Source organism: Ostrea edulis, chromosome 5, assembly GCF_947568905.1.
Source record: "Ostrea edulis chromosome 5, xbOstEdul1.1, whole genome shotgun sequence".
In the NCBI taxonomy this organism is placed as follows: Eukaryota; Metazoa; Mollusca; class Bivalvia; order Ostreida; family Ostreidae; genus Ostrea; species Ostrea edulis.
In genome coordinates this window covers 44,455,433-44,476,596 of record NC_079168.1, presented here as the reverse complement: position 1 = coordinate 44,476,596, position 21,164 = coordinate 44,455,433, and the positions used below count along the sequence as shown (strand labels likewise).

Here is a 21,164-nt window from a genome sequence, read left to right as displayed (position 1 = left end):
TCAACTGACAAGTCAAATAGTATTCAAATATAGCCGTCAAATTCCAAAAGAAGGCCACAGTGACCTATTTTTGGTCGACACACTCCAAAGGCTCAAGATGCATCAACTGACAAAGTTTGATAATTGAAGTAAAAAAGTATCTGAAATATTCAGATATAAACGTCAAATTCCAAAAGTAGGTCACAGTGACCTACTTTTTGGTCGACACACTCTGAAGACTCAAGACCCATTAACTGACAAAGTTTGATGATTGTAAGTCAAATAGTATTGGAAATATTCAAATATAGCCTTCAAAATCCAAAAATAGGTCATGGTGACCTACTTTTTAGTCAACACACTCTGAAGATTCAACCTGCATCAACTGACAAAGTTTGATAATTGTAAGTCAAATAGTATCTGAAATATTAAAATATAGCCGTCAAATTCCAAAAGTAGGTCACAGTGACCTACTTTTTGGTCAACAAACTATGAAGACTCAAGATGCACCAACTGACAAAGTTTGATCATGCTAGCTTTCAAAGTGTCCAAAATATGCATCTAAAATTGAAATGTGAAATTTGAATGTCTGCAAAATTCAAAAAGTAGGTCATGGTGACCTATTTTTTTAATAAATATGTTTTGAGGCCTCTAGACACATCAACTTAAAAGGTTTGATGATTCTAAACCTCTCGGTATCTGAAATAACAACCTAAAATGTATTCATAAATGATTAGCCATAAAATTCAGAAAGTAAGTCATGGTGACATACTTTTCACATGACACACTTCAAGGTCCCATGATCCATCAACTGACAACTTTTGATGATCATATGCTCAAAAGTGTCCAAGATATGCATCAAAATCCATTTAATAATAATTACCTGCGAAATTCAAAAAGTAGGTCACCATGACCTACTTTTGAGACAACATGATATTAGGTCCTAAGATGCATCAACTGACAAAATTTGATGATCCTAGTCCTTATACTAAGCAAAATATCAAAGTTTTAACAAAACAAAATTTAAGGTCAACTTTGAAGTGACCTTGAGACCATACCCTTTGCCCCAGGATGATGCCTTGAACAATTTTTCATTTACAACCTATCCTTATCCTTATGCATAAGTTTGGTGATAATTTGCCCAGTGGTTCTTGAGAAGATTTTTTAACAACCACTACTTTTGTTTGCATTTTCCTAATTATCTCCCCTTGTTAAAGGGTCACAACCCTAGTTTCAGTACAAATGAAAGCCCTTGGGCCAAGGATACCCTGTGACAAATTTGACAAAAATTGGCCAAGGGGTTCTTGAGATATAGCCCTTTTTCCAAAAAGTTGACGCACACCGCACGCCAGACATATGATTAGCTCTTTGAGCCTTTGGCTCAGAAGAGCTAAAAATCAAGGTAGCTCACTAAAGCTTATTATACTCTCTAAGACACCACATCACAAGATGGCAATTTAAATGTTTTGTGAAAGTATTTGTATCGATCGACTTGTTTGTCTATTATCGTAGCTCAGCGGTTAAAGCATTGGGCTGGTGAACCGCAGATCTCAAGTTCAAATCTGCCAGAGTCTATTGTTCACATGTGTTGAAATGATTTTTTTGAAAATCATGTTTTTATCCAAATTTTTATAGTTTTTGCCTTTTTGGCATACATATTGTATATATCTTTTAGAATTAAATAAATTTGTACTGATTTGAGAAACTATTTCTGGGTGTAGTGAGCCACCTTATATGCAATTTATACTGCTCTCTGTTAATAAAACAACTCCAGACTTTTTACATCTCATTTATTTATTTGAATGATTCAAACAGCATTTTCCATTGAAATAATACAAACAGTTAAAACCGTTTTGTATTCAATAGCTAAACAAATTTCATTTTAGAAATTCACCATACCTTTCAGTTTTGAAAAATGTTATTAGTTTACAGCATAATAGTACCCCCTTTAAATGAAGACCAAAATTATCTTACATTGTCTATCATATATATATGTACATATGAATGACTTTACAACTTAATTGTTATTCTTCCTTTCTTGAACCCCTACTTGCTGTGAGACATATGACACATTGTATATCACGAAATTCATATTGCCTAGAAGAATATCAAAATCTGCTGTGCAACCGCCTGATCTGCAGAGAAACACAAATTTAGCAAGTTTACGAGTATTCGAGGATAAAAATCAAAAATTCTCTCTAATATATATCAAACTTTTGTGTTTTTCGTTGTCAAAAGCATTTGTCATGCCAAAGCAAAATTAAATAATTGCATATTGAATTCACTAGTTTAAGAATTCTTCTTGCTACAGCCATTTCAATATATTTACATTTCCAGTGTTCTTTACAAACTGTACTGTAAATGAGAGCTATTTCCTAAGTAGTGAACAATGTGTGTATGAGTCTTAAATTGATAGATAAAGTATGTCTACAACTTGGAATTCCAACAGAAGCTAGTTCTTATTGTAACAGGAACCATTACGGATGTTCCCCAAATGCCCCCCCCCCCACCCCCATTTAAAGAGTGGTCCCATTTGTTTTAGTGAGTTCAATAGACAATAGTAATAATTTCACCTTATTTCCTTCATTTATTGGAGAGCTATACAAGTTAAAAGCATTATCCAATCAATACAACGTGAATACACTTTCTGGTCAGTAACTTTCATCATGCCAATCTGTCAAGCGTCACAGTAAATATATAGTAAGAATACAATTTTTAAAGCAATTCATTAGAAAACAAGAAATTTATAAAACTTTTAACTAAATTATCCAATCAAAATTGAGCACGTGCATGTTCGATAGCAGTGAATTTAACAACATCACTAAGTAAAGCATCACAACTTTCAGACCATATTATTAGAAACAAATTTGTAACAGAAGAATATGCATCATCCAATCAAATTCAGCACATGTGCATGTACATGCTTGTGAGTAATGTAACCATACTGATGTGTAATAATTCTTGATATATGAATTCCAAGATATATGAATTCAAGATAAATTTCTAAAGACTTCAATGAAAAATAGGGAAATATGAGCGAGACCAAAATAGGATGTCCAAAAACAATGAGTGTGTACTTTGATCAGCACAACCATGAATCATATCTTACATTTTAGGTTCTTGTAGTACCTATGATATCAATTCATTTTTTTTTGTTCTTAAGCGAGTTGTAGGTATCTAAATACCAGGCAATGGAAATTGAACGCAAGTGTGCACACGTTCAAGTGATTTTGACGACACTAATCAGTAGAGTCCAAAAATATATCTGCAACATAAATTTCAAAATATTTCATTTAAAAAATCTGAAAATGTTACAGATCAATACTTCAATGTTAAAAATTACAATGCACACACACAAAAATTTGATTTAGCAATTTTTGTTTACACCATTTATTAGGCATTGATATTATAAACCTGCAGTGAAAATTTTGTTTTCTTAAAGTTTTTTATAAGAAAGTTATATCCATTGAATGAAAACAATACACTACAGAACATGACTCAGCACTTTTGTTGATGTCATTCATCAGGAATTCATATCATATACCCACAGCAAAATTTCATCATCTCTCCATATCAATAATTAGAAAGTTATGAGGATTTTAAAATTGTCCAATCAGAATTTAGCATGCGTACATGCACATGATGGCAAGTAATTCTGACCACAGTGGACAGTAAGGAGGACCAAGGTAAATCTATAACATAAAATGTTTTTCATGAAAAACAAAAAGGTTATGGTCCTTCAAAGAATGGCACCTCAAAAAGATGCATGTGCATGCCCTTTAGCATATTCTAGTATACCATTCTATAGATATTTGTATTATCTACCTACGCTGTGAATATCCCTTCATTCATAATAGAGTTATTGATGTTTTAGCATTATCCAATCAAAACAAAGCACACGAGTATGCAGGTTGGTGATTTTTTACTATGCCAATCAATTAATAGACTCAACATAGACCTATGACATATATCAAATGATTTTGTTGAAAAACAAAGTTAGACCAATTCCAAAGATAGTGTACCAAAAATCCAATAAACATGCATGTATGTTCAGACAAAATGATTGACATTCGCTTGGCATATCTACAGATGCTATGCTATCATCCTAAAAAGGTTTCACCTTAATGCCTTGTGTAGTTTCCGAGACACTTCCAGACAAATCAGTGACGTAGAAAAATAATAACAGAGTAAAATCAATGTTCCAAACTTCGTTTGGGGAACATATAATGATAAGAAACTGAGTAAAAACAGCATGTTCCTATAATGGAATATAAGAAATAAATTTCAGTTAATGAGATACATGAGGGTATGAACTGTGATGCTTCACACTTCATGAAAAAGTATGTCAACATGAAGCGTTGCAGTTCATACTCTCTTGTATTTTCAAAAATGATATTCATTTCCTCACTGTGCTTCAATAATAACCAGTCTGTTATGTAGAGGGTATCTATAGAGCGTGATTTTATATCTGCTTTAACCGAGTTGAAAAAGTATACACGTTTGTGAGGCAATACTGAGTTAATTAAAAATGCAACATCTTTTTTCCAAATATTTTTTTGGATAATATTTGTGTACAAAATGCTTGCTGCAATCTAATAATTATCACAATAAAAATCTGTCACATGAAAAATAAAATTTGTGTATTTTTTAAAAATACTTTATTTTCTCCAAATTTCAGCAATTTTCTTGGAACTTTCTACTCAGATAATCTAGCAATTAAATTTGTTGTCTGAAGAAAACTGCTTCTTGAAATCTCAATTTATTAGGAAAATACATTACAAGTTACTTAATTTGCATACATAAAACATAAACTGCATTGAACAGGGAGAAAAACGTTCACATTTAAAAACACATATTACTTCGATGCAGATAATAATTGTTTTTGGATTAAGAAAAACACATTTTACACTTCTGTAAAAATCACACAAAAAAATTCATACATCTGTAGCATGAAAATAAAATAAACAATGTAAATTACAAAAAAAAAAAATAGTTCTTATAATAAAAATAAATAAATCATAAAATGTAAAGAAATCTATAACACAACTACTTAATATACAAAAGTAAAAATTATCACAATCTCTCAAAACAAATCTAAAGTGGATTCTTAAGCATGGTGCACTTTGCTGCAACGATTTCAAAAATCCATTGCTAACACATAAAAGTATAATGCAAAGTCCTTTATCATCTCACAAATTTATCATTCAATTTGTGGTCATTTTTCACAATTTTAGACATCAGTGACAGAGAAAGAGAGACAACTGGAGTAAAACTTACACCACATTTAAACCACAATTATTTCATTTCTTGATTTGTCCACATGCATTGGATATAATATTTATAAATGGTCTGAATGTGTAGAAGGAAGTAAATGTGGGCAAAACACTCCAAACATTTTTTAAAGTCACAAATTACTATTTGTGTCTTTCAGTCAACAAGCTTCTCTATCTAAAAATTTACTCGGGGCATGAGACAAGGCATAAAATGTTTTGGTCTTATATTACAGATTATAAAATTCAACACTTTGAAAAAAAAAAAAAGTTTAATAGCAGAGTACAGACACATTAACATAACCTCTGAAGCTGCATACATTTGTACATATATACAAACTAGTACACATGTATTACATAAAGGAACCAAGCTATTCTTTCCACTGCAACATTCTATATCTTAGCATAGAAATCTATACAGGCATCAATTTACATAAATTCTAAGTCATCTGTATGTTTGCTACACACTTTGATGTAGAACTTCAACCAAGTAATTATTTTTGTAAAACATAAATTTGTACTTGTATTCTTTTTTTTATTTCCTTAATGAGAATTCAATATACAAAGACTTTCAAACTTTCAACCACTGATATGAAATAACTTCTGATGACCAATGAGTTTCCCATGCGAAGAATACGATTCGTTGCTGTTTTAACCAATATATCTGACAAAGTTGTTACTCTTGAGAATTAGATGAAAATTGCTTAACACTTCATGTTAGAGAACAGAGAGGATATTCTTGTACAGAGTTTTACAAAAGTGGCATCCATGCAAGGACCTCTATAGATTTGACTAGAAAAATATTTGTTGGATGATATTTAGTGCCTCACATTATTGCACAACCAAGAACGCAGATGTCTTGATGTTTGAACATACAAATTTTTCTAATGTTCATCATCAGATTCACTTTCTGCTGGGGGTTCTAGTCCTGTTCGGAGTGTCACTTGAACATTTCGATTAATACTGAGGGCAGGAAAAAAGACACCATGAAGATTTTTGAATGATACTGGCCCCTGGGGAACATCATTCACAAAGTAACAGAGTCTGTGCTTATTCAGGTCCAACAGTACCCCAATAACACTCCCCCTTCTAATTCCCCCATCCGTTCTCTCTGAGTGGTCATCATTGTGCATGAACCAGCTTCTTCCATTATCAATGTACATACTCCATCCTTTCTCATCTTTGCCTGAAAAATGAAAAATACTCTAGTATTATAACTGTGTATCTCTTTAAAACGGAGAAATATCTCTCCTTCGAATTATTTCAAAGATACTGTGATTCGTTTCATAGTATTCAACATGTGTTCCATGATTAAAGCTGGAATTATTTTGTAACACAAACACCTGAATTGCAAGGGATAATAAATAAATAACGACAATTAATAGTATAAGCACAATATCATTGTATGAGTATTACACATGATTTACATATCTTTACACAATCATTGTACGAGTATTACACAGTATTTACATATCCTTTACACGACTTATCATTGTATGAGTATTACACACGATTTACATATCCTTTACACGATCATTGTACGAGTATTACACAGTATTTACATATCCTTTACACGACTTATCATTGTATGAGTATTACATAGTATTTACATATCCTTTACACGACTTATCATTGTATGAGTATTACACATGATTTACATATCTTTACACGATCATTGTACGAGTATTACACAGTATTTACATATCCTTTACACGACTTATCATTGTATGAGTATTACACAATATTTACATATCCTTTACACGACTTATCATTGTATGAGTATTACACACGATTTACATATCCTTTACACGATCATTGTACGAGTATTACACATGATTTACATATCCTTTACACGACATGTATATCACCACGTTATTCTTGTAGAAAATGTGGAAAGTCGGCTCAATAAAACCACTAACTACTTATGTACTGAAGTACACGTATTCAATTACAATTCATAAAAATAAATGTTCATAATTGAAAAACTAACAAATATACATTCAATTTTGGATTGTTAATTATAGTGTATATAATATTCAGTGTAAGTTTTTCTACATGCAGCCATTCTTGTACCAAGTGCAGAAAAGTTAGCCATACTAAAAGACATGTATTTGTATTAAGACTAGAGTAATCGTACCAAGAGATGATGATTCATGGCAAGATTATAGCTACACGTAAAAATTTATCACACATTTGTATGTAATGTGTAAAAGTTAAAGGTAACTCATCTACAATAGGCACCAAGAGATGATGCTTCGTGAATAAATTAGGTACAAATAGCAAATATAACAGGCATTTTGTGTGTGAACATACAACAGGCATACATATTTAAGCAATCAGACTAGTTTCTGACAACTCTCAGTGATCATGTCAAGTTACAACTGCTAGTTATTTCCCTTTCTGTGAAGTTCACTGTGCTCAGTCTCTTTATAACAAATTCTTCTAAATTTGATTTAAAGTATGTTGTCAGCCATAAAGTTTCTGACGTATATAATTTAACATTTTTTTTTAATTTCATTACGGAGAAATTGGTTCGAGTTTTGTAAACTGGTATCCATATAAAATAGCTGTTACTGATAATGAGCGTGAGAACAAGAAGTTTCAAAACATTAAAACTGTCCTTAAAAAATAATGGGGGGAGGGGTTGTTGTTGTCTTGCCTGAATTCTCAAAATCTAAATTATTCACATTAGAAAAATATGAATTAAAAATTAACTGCTGTTTAATTTTTGCTTGCAAAATTTCATCTATTAATAAAATTTTCAGTGCATTTTTCACACAGCCTCTCTTTCAAGATGTTACCTAATATCTCCAATAAATACCAATCATAAATCCCCCTAGGAATTTTCATAAATTACAGAAATATTTTTTTCTTCCCCTTGCTACTGCCAGACAGTTTATTTCAGATCAGGACAGGTAGTCGCCAACTTTCACTCCACTAGGGACAGATTTATATGTCTTTAAGTGCTCCCTGATAAGACAATTTTTGATTTGATCTTCAGAAGTAATCAAAGGATGAGAGAAATAATTAAATTTCCCTGATTGGGTTTAAATTTCTGCTGTGTATCTCTAGCTATCAATCAGCTGTTGAAGGTAAACATCTTGAAGTAGACCAGCCTGTCCATTAACAAAGTTTAGAGAAATGTGTACAAGGTTCAAAGTATCAGAGTGTTAGGTATTTGTTTGTCTAATCCAACTATAAAGAGAATTTTTTTCCTGCTGTTACCAGGATTATTTAAACAGATACTTCCTTTTCTAATTCACTGTCTACTTGTCATTTCCCTTTTCTTTTATGTGTAAATATCAGGGGTAGATTACACAGATTTCTCCAAATTAAGGTGCAGTATCTCTATATATACAGAAATATATGGCACTGTTTTACTCTGTACTAATAGTTTTAATGAAGCCAAAATGGTGATGTCACCAACAGATAAAAGGACAGATGGAAGGCAATCTACTGTGATCCTGCTCAATGAAGTGTAATGTCTTCCTCTCTAATTTGCTTTTGCCTCACGAACAGCAAAAGCTAATGACAAAACACAACATCCTGAATGTAGTGCAGTTTCAATGGCATCAGATTTATCAAGCCTCAAGGAAATGCAGAATTATTATAACACAGATATTGATTCCTTCAGTATTTTCCTCCCCTTTCCAGTAGTTCCATGGCAATATAAACTTGATACCTGTTTAGTGGAATCTGTTTGTATTACAGGGTGCTTTTCTGATTATTGATGTAAAATATTACAGATTAATATCTAGGGTAAAATGCTGTAACTCTCAGTTGGTGACCGGAGTTTTTGCAGGAGTTTCCTTCATTTCACAGAGCTTTGTCATGATTTCACTCATTCATTAACAGAGCCACAACGGGGAGACAACTTGGCACATGGTTCTCAAAAGTAAGAGGGGAAAAAAAGTTACGACAAAATGTCAAAAAGTTTATCAAAATAAAAGCCGTAACATAAGCACGACTTCATCATGCAGGGTTATAAAACACATCTAGCTATCTTCTTCCTCTCCAATGAATATTGCAAAGTCTCGCCAGATAATCCAAAATTATTCAAGAGCAGACATTCATTGGTGATTTATATGTAAAAAGTTTTGCCCCTGATGATCTAAGTGCATTGTATGCATGTGATCTTCAGATATCATCCTTTAGTTGAGAGGCAATACCAGCCCCTCGTGTTTCTGGTGACAGGCAGGTCATATCAAAGTGAGAAAAAAATAATTATTGGGATGTAGAGTGTATGAGGGGAATCTTCCCTCTGTCATTTTGCTGTCAGTTTTATCTTTTTTTCCTGAAAAATTTACCCTCAATACAGTCGAAAACGAGATCATAGACAACAGTACTGAAACAAACTTTTTGTTCATTTTTTTTCTGTGTTTCAAACTACACTACAGTGACTGCTGGCAATGATATAGTTTTCAAATTGCTTTTAAAAACAAATGCTAGAAGTACTGAATGATATGTTGTCTAATTTTACATTTCTAGTCAAAGTATTTTGAAAATGTTTGATAAGTTACTTCCCATTGAATGTTAACGTTTTTTTCACTGCATTGCATGTGCAAAAAAGATAAATATTCCACTCAAATTCCCATTTGTACAATTTGTGTTACAGTGCATTCTGTTAAAATTTCTTTTGTCAGTAATATATACAAATCTGTTCGCATTAGTACCCAATTATAAGCTTATTGAATCTTTTAAGGTCCTATGCAATGTTTCTCAATAACATAATTTTCTTGACATTTCAGGTATAATTCACTATCCTATCTTAAATATAAAGTCAACTCTTATGCATTATAGAAGGTTGTAGATGGACATTACTAAGTTAATGTAGCAAAATAAGGGAGGTAAATCAATCGGAGATCCTTGCATTACATTAAGTTAGGTGATCTTACCACTGAGCTACCGTAACCTATTCGAAGTAGAGTAATATTACTACAATAAAAAACTGATCCTATTTTAGAAATCAGACAAAAACTCTTCATATCGAGGAGATGAAAAGAAAAGTTTTCAAAAATGGCAGGAACATCGTGTATGACCTTATACTTGTCATGTCTGTTAGATAACGACATTTTACTGTTATCTGCATTGTGCATAGAATCATGCGCCAATATACAACTTTATCTTGCTCTACTCCCTTTATCTTTTTCTCACACCGTTGCACGGTAAAATACATAAAATGAAAATCATGTAAATTCACTAGAAACCTCACTTTTGAAATCAATTAAGTCTCTTTTCTATTCATTTATTACCTATTTTATAAAAATTCAAGTCTTTAAAGGACACATCCCATGTTACTAAACTTCTTCATTTTTTTTTAGCAAATTAATTTTTTGCATGCCTAATATGACTTTACATGTGTTTTAAATGAAATAAGTGTCTGAAAGCGATGAAATTCAAATCTTGTGATTTGCATATATACTCTCGATATTTTACATGCCATTATGTGTGACGTCATATGTGACCTCGAGCGAGAAGGTGCTAGCCATTTTATAAACGGATTAGATTTAATCAACAAAAAATCCAATTATCACATTAACATTTTGTAAATAACAATGCATCAAGGTGTTTTGCGCCACTTACAGATATATTAGCTGTAGGAAGAACAGAAGTAGACTTGAGTTTTTTAAAAATTTTGTAAGGAAGGTGTGAGGAAAAAGATATGGGTTATTCTTTGTCGGTACAAGGACTTTTTTAAAAAAAACAGTCGCTGTTGTGCATGTACTTTTCCAAAATGCAGTTGGACAGAGAACCAGTTAAACCATGGTTACCAGGTAATATGTAGAAGCTAAGCACAACTACAGCATATGCATTATGTTCTGGTCTTCATCATTTAACAAAATACACACTTGCATCTTGGGAATAAAAACTGACCTTGTTACAACATATAATTGTGCTCTCAGTTCCTACCAACTCGTAGATTTACAAAAGTTTGAAAGATTGAAAATAATTGAACTTGCATTTATAGATAATAAAGTATTTTGATTCCTAATCTTAAATGGAATTATAATGCAAGTTAAAAAAAATGCACTCTTGACATCAAGTACAGCATTACGTCGCATTCCCACTTCCAAACAATCACAATTTAAAAACAGAAAAAAAAAATATTGCTTTATAGAAATAAAGTATTGTGATTTCTACTTCTTATTTTTATTTCAAAATGCACCCATGACTTACTGTATATACTCGCCTATAAGTCGGTCCGCCTATCGGGGCTTAGATTTAAATCCGTTTTGTGACTAAAAATGACAATATTTCGGCAAAGTAACTATTATAACTTTGTACACTTTGGAAACATGCCATGTGTCCTGTAAGAATAAAACATGTATTTTTTGTTCTTGTACATTGGTGTTGAACAATGATTTTGCTAAATTGCTGTAATTACTCTCATTATAAGGAACCAAAAACTGAGAGGGCCCTGCAATGGTGCTTATGGATGGGTGAACAAACAGACAAGATGGGCAGATAAAAATTTTCCCAAGGAAACTTGAATTATCATGTGCCATAAAAAGTGCTAATGGAGGGACAAAAACCTGAAAATCGAAAGGTGTCTTCTTCTATATCAATGGAGTATTACATACAAAATTTACAAAAATCTTCTCATGTAATCTCAAGTTATTCCATGCCAGAAAAAGTGCCATCATCTTACCCATATTAACAAATTCTAAGTTAAAAAAATGCCGATAAATCTGAAAATCGCAAGGGTTTTTTCTCTTTCTTAAATCCAATCATTACCATTGAAATCTATTAGAGTCGATATTTCTCAAGTTATTATTGCTTACCATTGAAAGTGATATCATCTTATCCATATTGAAAAATACTACGTAATAACAAAGCCGATAAAGGAGTCTTCTCTGCCTATTCCAAGTATCATGTATAAAATTTATGAAAATTTTCCACAGGAAACTTAGTTACCGCATGCCATAAAAAATGCTAACATACAGACATACAGATGGAGTGATTGCTATACGCCGCCTGTCACATGGTCTAAATAATTTAGATTTGTAAATCACTATATCATGTTAGGTATTTTGAGCTCTTCCTTGCATTTCTTTTGGGTAAAAGACATATTTGTATATCCAATTTGTGGTGCACCAACGAAGCAAGCAATTGTTGATCAAAAGGCCTTGAAAATCATGCTTACCTAGCATCTGACATTTGTCCACATCAAATCTAGCTATTCCTATGGCAGGATCTGAGTGATTGTCATAGCGATCAATGACCACCTCCCAATAGTGAACACCTTTGGAAAACCCAACACCTCCCAACAGAATGCGATGCTCGTAACTGTTACAAGTTGCTGTTTGGTTGCCGTTGGAAAAAAGAATGTCTGGATGAGCAGAGAGAGGGTCCAGACTGAACCAAGCCACTGAAAAGAAAACAACATACTAATTTAACTCAATGGTGAGGATAAAAGTCTAATGACAATCTAAATTTATATGTGTTTGTTTTTGTTTTCTACTGTATCAATGACAATCTGACTAAAGTACAGACCTATATTATTATATATATATATAATAATATAGGTCTGTACTTTAGTCAGATTGTATCAATGACGTTGGTGTATATTGAAAAATCACTGATATATCATAAATCATCGCGTATTGCATATTCAGGAATTCTAATGAAAAAAAGTGGGGAAAGTGCACAATCCATAGGACTAAAAGAATCATCCCCTTTTCTGGTTGAAGTTCAAGACACCAGCTCTCATGTAAATATCATCAATTTTTGGATGCACACAATACATAGGACTAAAGCTTATTCAGAATTTTTTTTCTTGGGGTTGTTTATTATACATGTGTACTCTCTATGCACAATACTTTACAGTAAGCCTCTCCCTGTCCTGAAGAATAACAAGGCTATCACTGGGAACCCATGTTTCTAGTTTTGAAAGTAAAAGAGACATCTGTCCATGTCATACTGACCCCAGGCAAAAGAGAGAGAGACTCAGACAATGCATTTCTGAGGTTAATATCATGATTTAGTTTCCTGCAAAAAATAATATCTATAATGTTCTTCAAGAATAGATAAATCATAATGTATCGACTTTATAAGCATTGTAATACGTCAGTTTCGATATAAGTAAGAGTTATTTCCCTTTGGGGAACTCTTGTACTTAGTAAGGCGCGAAACAATTTGTTAACATGTGGGAGTGGGACAAATATTTCATCACTGTATAAGTGAACATACTCAGTAAGTTTCTCATTTATATGCTGTTTCATCACCAGAATTCAATTGACACACTGTTTTTTTTCTGGTTCCTATCTTTTAAAATTTTCAGTTAATATATATTTCTCTCTTTCTAAAATAAATTATTTCATCCAAGATGTGTCCTGTAAATTACATTCACAGCAACCATGCACATGGGAACAGAAGTCCCCTGAAACTTCACCATAGCAGATGGAAAGAAATCTCAGAAAGAGGCCAGTGACACAGATAACAAAGAATCAGCTACTCCCTCAATGATTCTGTTCCAATAATTTGTCACCATAGGTGTAAATGTGATGGCCTTTAGCTAGATTTCCTTTTGTTCATCTTGTGTTGCCTAAGATCTTCATGTTCTTTTATCAATACTATCAGTAGACAGGACACCAAACTCCTTTGATTTTCCTTAATTATCTAATAATGAATTAATAAAACATCATTAGAACTGCTAATTGCTGCACTCCAATTCCCTTAATCATGCCTCTCTCTGAAGAAATCTCATTCTCAACTGTATTTTGTCTCCTCCATGAGAGAGAAGCACAAAGATTGTTTGTAACACTACCTGCTACCCTCCCACCATTATCTGTATCCTTCTCTCCTTTACAGCATTTAGTCTCCTTTGGGTGTGAACTCATTGAAATTGGCTTTCAGTGACAATTAAAGATGTATGCTCCTAAGGTTTGTGCAACAAATCTTACTGTGTTTATCAGAATTTCATAGATCAATTCTATACTCTTCACTGTATGATTTCAAATCCAAACACTTTTAGGTTTATAGCACACCACTACATACAATATTTGGAAGGGATTATATTTTGTGGCAGATGCTTTTTTGAAAAAAGGTTTTGGAGACTGTAGTTCTCTTTCATAGAACTTTCTACTTGCAATATCTTTTTCATCACAGATGAAATATAAGTAAAAAAAAAATTGAGGAAGGGTTTAGTACTAATTTCACCCATAAATTCCGACTTGCAGCTCTATATCTCAATGATAATTTTAACATGAGACTCCGAGTCCTTTTTTCTAACTTCAAGGATATAACAATGTTAGTTTCTTAAGTTTCTAAAAATGTTTCAGACTTTTGAAAATTTTATAGCAAAATGGAAATTTATCAATATTTCAAGTGCAACAAGAGCTCTGCATAGTGGGGCATCCCCTCACAATGCAGGCAATCAGTAAATGTAAGGTTTTTTTTTATATGAAATCTCATTCATAGTGACCTTCACATTTTACCTTTTCATCCCAAAATCAATAAGATTCTTCTTCTTTTGATAATAAAGATACATGTGAAGTATTAATTGAGCAAAAAATGTGGTCTGTAGAGTGTCTACTAGCCTTTTCTACAAAGTCCCATAGTCACCTTGATTTAGACCTTTTGACCCCAAAATCAAACAAGATGTGTTTGTGAAACACAATGCCCCCAATAATGGTCAATTTCAAAGATGGTCAAGGTCACAAGGAGAAATATCTTGGTACCAGTAGAAAGATCTTGTCACAAGAAATGCTCAGGTGCAATATTAAAGCTCTAATATATACCATTTAGAAGTTATTAGCAAGGTTAAAGTTTTTAAAAAGTAGGTCTAACTCCAAGGTCAAGGTCACAGGGTCAAAATTTTTAGTACCCACGGAAAGGTCTTGTCACAAGGAATACTCATGTGAAATATCAAAGCTCTAACCCTTACTGTTCAAAAGTTATTAACAAGGTTCAAGTTTCAGACAGGATGACAGAATGACAAAATTATGGAATTACAGAATGACAGAAGGACAAAAACAATATGCCCCCCCCCAATCTTCGATCTCGGGGGCATAAAAATGTGGCATGTAGAATGTTTACAAGCTCAGTTTACACACATACACTCTCACCTACACATGAATGGTCCTGTTACTATACCCCCTCTTGAAATGAAATGTGTGGGGATAAAAAGGTCAAAACTGATATAACAAGAGCAATGCTCACTCTATAGAAAGAATGTCCAATATATTCAGAAATGCAGAATGCACTAATAATCAAAGAAGAAAAAATTAACATCCAAATATACCATTCTTTGGACAAAAAATGGCTCTAACAGTGTTCTTTCCATACTTTCTCTATTAAATATTGGAGAGTACTAATAAAATGTTAGTTCTAGAGAGACTGTTAAACATCAGTTTTACAGTCTAATAAAGCATAGCTTGAGAAGCAAAATTATCACTTTACAAAATATACTTGGCACCAACACCATGGGGAACTTGATGATCTAGTCTTATTAAAACTGTTTTTCCATCATGATTAGCCATGAAAGAAGACTGACCTTGAAAATTACAAGTATCTTCTTCTCACCATGGAGAATATGTGTACCAGGTTTGATTATCCTTGTCTTATTAGCATCCTTCCTACAAGGTGCTGATGGATGAAAGGACAGATACACCTGCACCATACCATGGATTAATTAATGTGTGTATTAAGTTTGATTATCTAATTAGTTTATTTCTAAGTACTGTTTCTATTTTGTTTTGGTCTATAAAATTACCCATGCAAGTTTGACCTGTGACCTTGAAAAACATTAGGCGTCTTTCTCTAATCATTGGGAATAGATGTTCCAAGTTTGATGATCCTAGCCTTATAAGCACTATTTTTATCTGACCCACAAGGTGCTGACAGATGGGCAGATGCCATACCACAATACGACCTGTCTATGACAGACATATAAAGACATACATTGTATTATGAAACAAGAGGCCCATGGGCCACATCGCTCACCTGAGTCACCTTGGTCCATATCAGAAGACTTTCTATATATATTTGCATGTAAAACCGTAGTCCTTATTATGGCCCCAACCTACCCCTGGAGGCCATAGTTTTTGCAAACTTGAATCTACACTATGTCAGAAAGCTTTCATGTAAATGTGAACTTCTTTGGTCCAATGGTTCACGAGAAGAAGATATTTGAAGATTTTTCCTATATATTTGTATGTAAAACTTTGATCCCCCCTTGTGGCCCCATCCTACCCCCAGGGGCCATGATTTGAACAAACTTGAATCTGCACTATATCAGAAAGCTTTCATGTAAATATCAGCTTTTCTGGCTCAGTGGTTCTTGAGAAGAAGATTTTTTTAAAAAAAATTCCTATATATTTGTATGTAAAACTTTGATCCCCTATTGTGGCCCCAACCGACCCCCGGGGGCCATGATTTTAACAATTTAGAATCTGCACTATATCAGGAAGCTCTCATATAAATCTCAGCTTTTCTGGCTCAGTGGTTCTTGAGAAGAAGATTTTTAAAGATTTTTCCTATATATTTGTATATAAAACTTTGATCCCCTATTGTGGCCCCATCCGACCCCCGGGGCCCATGATTTTAACAATTTAGAATCTGCACTACCTAATAAAGCTTATCTATAAATTTCATCTTTTCTAGCCCAGTGGTTCTTGAGAAGAAGATTTTTTAATGACCCTACCCTATTTTTACCTTTTCTTGATTATCTCCCCTTGGAAGTTGGACTGGCCCTTTATTTTAACAATTTAGAATTCCCTTTACCAAAGGATGCTTTGTGCCAACTTTGGTTGAAATTGGCCCAGAGGTTTTTGAGAAGTTAAAAATGTTAAAAGTTTACAGACGGACGGACAGACGGACGGACGCCGGAATACGGGTGATCGGAAAAGCTCACTTGAGCTTTTAGCTCAGGTGAGCTAAAAAATGTCATTAAGTTTTTAAATTTTGACTATTTTAATTATTTTATTGTAAACTTATTACAGAGATTTAATCATGTTAATCATAACTAGCATATATATGAAACAGCTAAAATTTAAGTGCAATAAGTTCAAATTCACAGCAACAATAAGCCCTTTTCTCTCTGATTTTGTAATTCATCATATATATTTAAAAGATACATGATGTAGAAATATACTTTGCAATTTTTTTAATCAGGAGCAATGATATTAAGTTACAACTTTCATACTCATCTTAAATCAAAATTACACCTACAGTACATAACATTCCTACTCATTCCAAAGACTTAAATCAAAATTACACCTACAGTACATAACAAAAATTCCTACTCATTCCAAAGACTTAAATCAAAATTACACCTACAGTACATAACAAAAATTTCTACTCATTCCAAAGACTTAAATCAAAATTACACCTACAGTACATAACAAAAATTTCTACTCATTCCAAAGACTTAAATCAAAATTACACCTACAGTACATAACAAAAATTTCTACTCATTCCAAAGACATCTTCTCATCCATCTGATTTGGATCTTTCTTATACACGAACACTAACATCACTATGCATCATTTGGACATTACCTTCTGTTGTTTGTAGACTGATGGGGTCACTATATTCACTGTCCCCTGAGCTGTTTGCGGCCTTGACCCGGGCATAGTAAGTACTGTTAAAATGAAGGCCATCCACAGTACAAATTGTTTCACTTCCAACATAGACAACCTGCCAAAAAATGGTATGTATAGATTATAACAATAATAAAAAAAATGTATTAAATGGCACAAAACACTTCAGAGTAACACCAAATTACAGCTATTCCAAGAGTCATTAAAAAGCTATTAAATCAATTTGCCAGTGGATCTTGTTCATGTGAGATTTTTACGACTGCTTATTTTTTGCAATGGTTTCCATTCCAACATCAGACATAATTAAAACTAATTAGCCCAATTTTATTTATTACAATTTTATTTATTATGGTCTTTTCGTCCCACTTTTCCAGTTTTATGGTAATCTCTGTGAGCTAGAAGGCAAAAATAGAACACTAATTTTCTAACCAGAGACAGGTTATTACAACAACTGAATGAATCAATAAGACATTGGTGTGTTTATTTGTCTTGAAACCGTTGAATCCTACTAGAATTGTGTACCAGCATTTCTTAATAAAAAATGGTTTTGTTTTCAACATAATTCTCTTTAGTCAGCATTTCCATTCATTGGTGACACAAAAGCTTTAAGGACATTAATGGTCAAATACAACCCCATTTCTCATGGGGGGAAATTGACACAGGTTTTTTAACTTTTTGGCCAAACTATCCATCTTTTACCCTTGACCTTTGACCATGTGACTCTAAAATCAATAGGGGTCATCTACTCTTTAAGATGTACCAGTGTACCAAGTTTGATGTCTGTCAAATAAAGGGTTCTTAAGATTATGAGTGGACAAGACTTGGTTTACAAACAGACAGGTGCAAAACAATATACTCCTGTCTTTTTCAAAGGGGGGCATAAAAATAATCAATCTTTTTGTCATTTTTGATCAAAACAACTCAATTTTTCTCTGTTGATGGGCACTATTGTCCATCTTCTACATCGCTTTAGTGTTTCAAATAAACAGTTTCTGTATAAAAAATATGACACAACTTTAACTGCCTTGACAACAGAGAGGCTATATCTTGTTTCCCTGACCAAATAAAGTATGATCTTTAGCAAGTAATGTCATCAGACCATATGGCTTCCCATTCATATGCAGTTTCCTTACTTAATATCAGTAAAATCTCCGCTTTGTGCCAAGAAATTAATAACCTATTTGTATTATACCAGTATGTTTTATGGTAATCCTTCATTGATGTTCATAAATTCACAGCTTTCCCAGGCATACATTTTTTTGACATGTACAGATTAAGCCTTCCACAATTCTTAACGTTAATTGTATCTTCAAATACATATGGAAATCATTCATAAATCTTTAGCTTATTTGTATATTTTTAATAAACTAACTCCATTGTAGCAATACACTTTTTAATGAAAAATGTTTGCAATTTTTACTAGTAATTTTATTGAATGAAACCTAAGACATACTTTGTAATCTGACATGCTCTGAGAAATTTATTCTTTGTTGAATCAGACAGGTGTGGAACAGTGATACACCAAATATCATAGGAACTTTGAATAAACATGTACTTGTAATTTCTAATCAACATTTATCAATTTATTTTTTATAAAATAAACTGACAGGTCAAGAATAGCCACTATTGACACTCAGATTTTGAAATGTTTAGTTCATAGATGGAAATTAAGGTCACTGAAATCTTCAGTCACGTATATACTTTCTAGCAGAAAAAAGAAATGCAAGTTCATTTTCAATAGTTATTGATTTACAAGATTCATTGATGATTAGTTCATTGTTTGGGTTTCTCAATTATTTCATCATTACTGAAAACATTTTGATGATTTTTATTGTTTGATCACAGATGGTGTTTGTGTGAATAGTGTTAAAACGAGGGTACCCTACGCCATTTCCTGATCCAAATCAGTAGAACGTGTGCCCACCCCTGGCTTCAGTCCCTGCTTACTCTCCTTACCATTGACCCCCATCAAGGTGTTTGTCCTTTGAGGGATATTATATAGGGAGAAATCTAGACTGTATGGTGGCCAATCAAGAACTGGAACGTTGTTTTGGACCAATAAGTCATGACAAACCCTAACAACATGGGGCCTGACATTGTCCTGCTGCAACATAAGGGTACATTGATGAATAAGAGGAAGGACATGTGGTCTGAAGACCTGATCCTGATATGCTACTGCTGTAAGACTGCCATGGATAGTTTTCATGCCTTGAGATATCCCTACCCATACCATAACAGACCCTTCCCCGAATCAGTCGCTTTCTGTTATGCAAACGTCAGATTATATCGCTCATCACAACATCGATAGACATGTCATCCATCTGACCTGTAAAGTGTGAAGCCAGACTCATCAGTGAACAACACACATCTCCTATGGGCCAAACGAAACCAATTAGGTGCATGTGCAAGCAGACACTGCATTCGACATTGGCGTTGCCTCTGCATAAGTAGCAGACCAACATAGGGATGTTGTGGCCTTAAATGAAACTCCTGCAACCGATTCCTAACCGTTCTTGGAAATATTTGCCGACAATGAGTGCTGACAACTTGGCGTGCCGTCTCCGTCACCATCTGAAATCGGTTACGGAGGTGCGAGAGACATATGCCTCTATCTTGACGGTCACCCAGTCTCCCTGTGGCTCTGAGACACCCAACTAAATGGGATATTGTTGTCTGTTGTCTCAAGCACACCATATTGCTGGTCTACATGACGTTGCAAATAACCTGCATTATTAGAGCAATGGCCCTACTCTTATTGACTTTATTCAATCACGGCATTTCGCTCTACAATTGCTTAAAAAAGAAATGTTGGGTAGCTAATCTGTACTGTTCCAATGTTCCATTTGTAATGATTTACCAGCACATATGGTGCGGAGTACCCAGGAATCATGCTTTCTAGAAAAATCTGCTGAAAGCATGCAGTGTCGAGTGGGATCACGGTCGGCTGAATTTTAACTAAAGAACACTTTCACAGTGTATGGATGTAGCTCAGTGTCAAATTTAATCAAATTTCGTCCACATGTCTAAAAGTTATATTACAAAAACATTGCATTTCTTTTTTCTGCTAATATAGATTTATGTCAGAAAGTAGCTAAATATAGATTGGTTATGACATTGTGAGACTCAAAGAATGAGGATACAAGAAGCAGTTATGGTCTGAAGAATACTTAAATGGAGAAGCTGACCCTGGATAGAGATTTGAAGAATGGGATCATTTTTTTTATTGCATTCATTTTATACATGATGCCTTTAGTTAAGTAGGTAACAGTGGGGATTACTCGACATCTGAGATAATGGTCCACATTAAGAATTGTAGATTTGTTAGAAAGGGAGAGAAGACGATCCAAGGTTTGTCATTCTTAACAAGAGGCCCACA

At 33.4% G+C, this 21,164-nt stretch overlaps 1 protein-coding gene across 1 annotated transcript in view; it reads right to left on the bottom strand.

The window, feature by feature from the left end:
* Window positions 1-1,751: 1,751 nt before the first annotated feature.
* The window catches only part of LOC125649504 (E3 ubiquitin-protein ligase TRIM9-like), a 40,970-nt gene continuing 21,557 nt past the window's right edge, over window positions 1,752-21,164 (bottom strand). The window contains exons 5-6 of the mRNA XM_056164568.1: window positions 12,391-12,615; window positions 1,752-6,432 (exon numbers count right to left, since the gene is read on the bottom strand). Coding sequence (XP_056020543.1) covers window positions 6,131-6,432; window positions 12,391-12,615 — 527 coding nt within the window. The 3' untranslated portion in view covers window positions 1,752-6,130. The remainder of the gene's footprint in view (window positions 6,433-12,390; window positions 12,616-21,164) is intronic.